The sequence below is a fragment of the Nothoprocta perdicaria genome, unplaced genomic scaffold, assembly GCF_003342845.1.
Source record: "Nothoprocta perdicaria isolate Ctin4 unplaced genomic scaffold, notPer1 scaffold_120, whole genome shotgun sequence".
Classification (NCBI taxonomy): domain Eukaryota; kingdom Metazoa; phylum Chordata; class Aves; order Tinamiformes; family Tinamidae; genus Nothoprocta; species Nothoprocta perdicaria.
Window position 1 is genome coordinate 485,147 of NW_020454317.1, and position 6,342 is coordinate 491,488.

The 6,342-nt window shown below is 42.8% G+C and overlaps 1 protein-coding gene across 1 annotated transcript in view; it reads right to left on the minus strand.

Annotated features, from left to right (window-relative positions):
• SCUBE1 (signal peptide, CUB domain and EGF like domain containing 1) overlaps positions 1–6,011 on the minus strand; it is a 226,792-nt gene extending 220,781 nt beyond the window's left edge. The window contains exons 1-2 of the mRNA XM_026054268.1: positions 5,972–6,011; positions 5,038–5,136 (exon numbers count right to left, since the gene is read on the minus strand). Coding sequence (XP_025910053.1) covers positions 5,038–5,136; positions 5,972–6,011 — 139 coding nt within the window. The remainder of the gene's footprint in view (positions 1–5,037; positions 5,137–5,971) is intronic.
• Positions 6,012–6,342: the final 331 nt, after the last annotated feature.

Genomic DNA, 6,342 nt, shown 5'->3' on the forward strand with positions numbered 1-6,342 from the left:
GACAAGAAGACAAACTGGATCCATGTGCTTAGTAAAGGGGAAAAAAAAAACATTTTCTAAACTATCACAAATATGCAAGTAACACATAAGCATTATAACCCCTCTTTCCCACTGAGCCATGAATTTGAGGTTCTGTTCCRGAAGAGGTTCTGTTGAGGTTCTGTTTTGGAAGAGAAACGGGTCAGATCTTTCTCTGATGCCAACCTGTTTCCCTGAGCAGAAGAAGACTCAATTAACAGGGGACCGTGTGGCTCACGGTTCCAGTCACCTCTGACACAGCACTTGGCCCAAAATCTTYTCCCTGGCTTTTTGCTAGGACCTTGTTGGTTTTGTGTACTTAGCTTGCTCTACTGTAGTCTTCACACGAATATACTGCCCTCCCTTCAGAAAGCTAAGGACTCTGTGGCCACATGGTATGAATTCCTGAACAGCCCTTTGCCTCTTTTGTTCTGGATGGTGACTTTTGCGTTGGAATCTTCATCACTTCTGAGGCAGCTTTAGAGCTTCTTACGACTTTCCAGAAGTAAAAGGCAACAATTATGATTGGATTCATGCCAGATCATAGCCATGTCTCACTAATTCAACTTGCCCATCCTTGCCATTTAGTCTCAAAGGTTGATACCTTAAAGTCACTTCCAATACGAAATAAAAATAGTCTTCATAGAAGATTAATTACAAATTTTTAATTTTAAGAAGCTGTATCATGTCTTTCTGAGGGAATACTTTCATCTTCTACTCCAAACAATTTTACCTCATTGCACATGTCTTCTGAGATTCCCTATCAAGGGAATATTCCCTATTCCATTCCCTACTCAGATCTCTTTGAGGCTACTTGGATGAGTGGGAATTCCTGGCTGAGGCACCCAGTACGTTGTTTTCCAATGAGGAGTCTCATTTTTGAAGAAGCTTTTGCAGTTTCAAGGTTAATAAATACTCTCTCCAGTTCGGGATGAAAAAGAGAAAAATCTTGTCACTGAAAATACTCTTTGATGAATATTATAGGCAATTTAGGGTTCATTACTGGAACGAAACCATATCTTTACTACTGCTGCTTTTGTTCACATCAGCTCTGCGTGGGGACCTCAAACCTGGTTTAAGGTTTTCACCTAGACCTGACTCTAAGGTAGGATTTGTGGTCAGCCCCTGGGAAGTTTGAGGGGGCTTTGAGAATTTCATTTCAGTCCTAATCAAATCTAAGGGAGACATTTTCAGGAATTCTCATGAACTGGAAGTTCCCCAAACCATTCAGCTGCTCAGTGATTATCACAGCTAAAATGAGCACTGATTTCACAAAGCAGTGATAGGCACTCCTCAATTCCCACTTCCAAGTGGTTCCATCTGTGGCTTGCTCTGTGGAGAGGACACTGTCATCTCCAAAGTTCGCCACAAACTCAGAAACTGCTTTAGAAGCAAGGAAAGTAAACGGCATGACACATTTCTAAAGAAATCATCCTTGTTTGTGTGGCCATGTTTTTACTGAGAAGGACTGTCCCTTGTGGCACACCCGGCAGTCCTGGCTTTGCCAGCCACAAAACTCTGTCCTAGTCCATGTGGCCGAGTTTCCCTTGAATCTTTGAATGAAAATGAGGATGCAGAAGGGATAATGCAGTGTAGGTCTCCTCCTGGCACAGCCCGGCAGCAGCCACATCCAAGAGCTAGGAAGCGCTCCTGGGTCACATCCAAGATGTGTCAGCATCATGAAGTTGTAGTTATCAGGGGTTGTCTTCAGATACACCCAGGCCRATGTGAATCACTTCAGTTTCCTCTGTGGGAACCTGAAACTTCTGCCTGATCCACATTATTGTTACGCTAAGGGAGCTCTATACAGCAACTCTGGAGAAGTCTCTAACCCTTAACCAAGAGTGAAGTAAACTCCGGTAACGGTCRTATTTTTGTGGCGTGCTCTCCTATAACTTTCCAAAAGAAGGGGAAATCCTGATTCCTGCCTTTTGTTGCTAAGGAAGCCTGCTGAAGTGCAAGCAGCTTCTCAGAATTGCCCTACCATCCCTTAGAAGTTGGCTGCTCTGAGATGGTGCACATTYAATCTATTTTTTATAGTCTCACTGAACTACAAAAAAACTTTTCAGGCAAAATTTCCTCCCTCACTTGTGTATGACTCCCCGCTCCAAAAACTTTAAGCCATGCTGCAAACTAGTTCAAAGACACAAAGTGAATGACAACCACCACTCCTTATTCAAGAATATCAGAAAGATCTGCTCAGGAAGCAGAGTCCTAACACACTGCTGCACAGAGCATCAGGAAGGAGATCCCTCCCGTCCCTCAAGCTTTATTGGACAGTTTTTCTACATCTATTTTGCACTTCACCCCATAAAAATGCTGCTGCTGTTTGCAATCCCTTAAATATTCAGCAGTTTTTATATGATGACATCACCTGGCATCTTTTTTTTTCCCAGTGGATCTACAGCTAGCTAATAACATTTATTATTTCTCCTTTTTGCTCTCAGTGTTTTACCATCAGCCGTGAACCTTCCCTCTGTGAACAGTTTTCCCTGGGGTATTTTAAGGAAGTGATCATGTTGCTGGGGAGCTGCTGCCAAATGCACACTATTCCGAGATGAGATTCTCTCTGTGGGAATTGGTCGGTCTCTCTGGAGTCCCCATAGCCACCATTCCCCTGGATTTGCAAGATGAAGGAAGCCAGGAGACAACCAACTCTTTCCAAACACGCTCATTCCCCTGAGCTATCAATTCTTTGTTCCTTGTTTGTGTAGACTGGTATTTGCAAGCAGTCCAACGGAACTATCTGGACAAATCACCAGCAGTAGCCAGCGTTATCCCTGAATCCATGCTTCTGGGTTACACTGCACTTACTCTAATCTATGGTAAACTGCCCCTCTGTTTCTGAATCTGAGGAACAACTGCTGAGATGCCTGGTCTGGTCTGATCACTAGCTTCCTTCCATATGAGTAGCTGTGAAAGTATTCTATAGTTTTAATTGTTGGCAGAGCATGCTATAATTTTTCCCAGGAGRGCTTAACTATTGACTCTAACAAAATGTCATCCTCTCRAGTTATTTACATTCCTGTATCAATRCTCAATCCATAGACACTAGCATCTGGGTCTAATAGAAAAGGAGATTTGAAACCCTGGTAGGTTAACACAGAAAAAAAAMCCAGAACTTTTTCATCTCTGGAAGTACTAAATTGCACACTGACCATTTAAATAACATTCTTCACCAACCCTTTTTATGCAAATGTTATGTAATATTGTGAAACACACAAATAAGCCTCCTCTGGTAGGATTAAAGTGGCACAAAACTGCACATCTGAGAGTCTCTGGGGAGCTGGCTGRTGTTCAAATATCTTAAGAGTAGAATTTCCCTCTTCGCTGTTCCCCGTGCCAGAGCTACAGTCATTCTTTTCCAAACAATTCATATTTCTTTGGGTACAGTAGACCAGCAGCCTTGAGCTGATCCCAAACTATTTGTAAATGTATCTAATCTTGTTCAAAGATACTAGCGTGTGCCCAGGGCATTATCTAGCTGTTGTGAGCAGGCCAGGAGGAGTTCCTGAACCCCAGTCTTCTCTGGTGGTCTTACAAATATAGCTACCCACTTACAAATATAGCTACCCACTACCAAAGCAAAAGCTACCAAAACGGATTGTCACAAGCCTGCTCTGCATTAAAAGCCTGTGTTTCAACCATATTCTAGTTAGGAAAAAAGGAAAAAAAAAAATGTCAGAATGTAGTTGAAGCACAGGCACAGTTGAAGGTTCAGCTATGCTCTTCTCATAAGTTTTTTTCCATGTCCTTTGTGGCCTTTTCTTTCTTTTCTTCCTGGCAAAAGAGGAGGYGACCGTTTGATGTGCCGCTTCTCCTGCTGGCAGCCTAGAGGTGACTGGAAACACTGCAGCCTTGGCCTGTGCTGAATCAGGCCAAAAACCTTCACTCTTACCCAGATGGTCTTTTGGATCGTTCTGTGGGCTCCTCTTTAAAGGAGTAGTGTCATATCAGAACAACTCGAACAGAATTCCCTTACTCCATCTCACCTTCAGGTTCATCGTTCTAATGTTTTTCCTCTATATGCTTCTTTTACTCCTGTGGTGGAAGTGTTACATGTATCACTTTTTCCTATTCACTCCACGTTAGTCACATTAGCAAAAGGACAAGAATTCACTCCTCCTTCACATCTACTAAAAATCTAAAACACCAGATCCTACTGTGAACTGTGTCCAAAAACTGATTTCCACCAAAAGTTTCTTCTGCTAAAAGACTAACATAATATTCAGCTGCATTTTTTTTCTGATGCAGGACAGTTTGCTCACATTGGTAAATTATTTGCTTCATGCAAACAGATCTTTAAAGGATTTGCCACAGCCTGGATTTATAAGGTACTGCCTGTCAATTGTCAGTCACTGTTAGTCACCAAAAAAGCTCAGGCAAACAGACCCACTTGGAATCTGCCCAGCCAGGCTCATCTAATAATTGTCATGCTTGAAGCTAAGTCTGTGTTGGTCAATAATCAAGCTCCCATTCGTGTTGCTCAACTGCCCGGTTTTAAGTATATGATGGGATAGGTCCTTGTTTTATCAAAGCATTACCCAGTAATTATTGGTGTCCCTTGTTTTTGGTGTATTTTTTTATTTTTTGAAATGAGACAAACTGTCACTAGACACTTTCATGCTGTACTCTGGCTATCTGTATAAACATTTTTTCCTTTTTTTTTTTCTGCTGTCCACACTTAGCTGAACCATTTCTTTGCATTACTGTAAGTTTACTCTGTCTCATAAACCAAATGTATTAGTTTTATTCATAGCTCAAAAGTGCAACAGACTATAATCCCTTTTCCAGCACGTATGCTAGTCATAGAGCTGTTCTCAGCCTCCTTCTACGTGCGTGCTTCCCATTCCAGAGCACGGCTGCAAGAMGAGATGCAGTTATGAGCTCAGAGCTATACAAATAATTTCCAGGGTCTTTCTGGGGGCCTCTAGCTTCCTCCACTCACCTTGGTCCATAAAAACATACAGAAATTGCTCTACTGATAACTTTATTTACCCCTGATACGTTCAGTGGTACCTGTGCATTCTACAGGCCTCCACAGTCTTCTGCCAGTTAGGTGAGGTCTCTTGTTTCTCTCCTTGCTGACTCTCCTGTATCCTCTGGCTCTTCTCCAAACTTTAAAGCAATGGTTGGGGCTCCCTCAAAGATGAAGAATCCTTCTGGTGGGTGAGCTGTGCACTGCCATCGAAATTGGATACGATGTCCCACATCCCTTCTGTTCCTTCTTCAGATGTGCATTTGGGTAAGGAGGAGGAGGAGGTGAGCTGAATTGGATTCCCACTGAATCCTCCCCTTCAGAAAGAACATCTTCTGCACTTGATGATCTCCTTCTGGACATTCCAGAAATCTTCCCGGCCTTTAGGGGTTACAAGAAAGTTATGAAAATGATGTAATTGTTTCACGTTGCTGTCAAGTACACATATCTGTCACTGGTGAGTTAAAAGAGGCACAGCCTTCTCCTCACTTACACTAGACGAAGCCAGAGAAGAGGGGCCACCGCTTCACCGGAGCAGTGGCTGGTGGTGGCAGGGGCTCTGGAGAGGGAATCCACCACCTAGGACTCCCGTGCCAGGCTGTCATGGAAGGCTGTTCTAGGAATGAGCTAGTGGGGACTGACAAGGGAAAGGCATCAGGCTGCCTGGAACATGCGTCCCTTTGGTCTGTTACGCAGTGCCTGCAGTCTGCTAGACATTTGGATTTGGAAAACCCTGCCAGGGAGATAACAGATCATTTGAGAAGCTTATTATTTCCTGTTAAACACTTAAACTGAAGGTGTAGCAGAAGAGGAAGCACTTGAGGCCCTTCACCAGGCTGCAACAAGGCAACTATTCAAATATTGGCCTTATCATCTTACTGAAGGTCAAACAGAGCAGTAGCAGTTGTGCTAGGAGAGGAAAGAGCCTCAACTCCTGTGTTTTTGTCTACATGGTAGATACACACTTTCCCATACCTCTGAATTTCCTTGTCACGACGGGTTTATTTGACTGCATTGTGTGCTTCTGTGATTTAATTGTTATGTTATTAGGGTGAGTAAAATAAAGCTGCAGCTTTTCTTTTGCTGTATTAGTGCGGTTTAATTACATTTGGGAAAGGCGAAAAGGAGAGTGGGAGCTTGCCAACATTAATGCTGTCTGTCATTCACAGCCCATTGATGACAAGGAGTTGAAAGCTTGGCAGTTACTCTGGTAATCAGCAACCTGGCTGATGACGAATGGAAAAGATTATGTGAAATTTCCTGAAAGGGGGAAAAAAGAAGTGTTCTCCAAAGAAATAAAATACAAAATAAGAACAAAGGGCAAAAAAATCCAAACCCCAACTTCT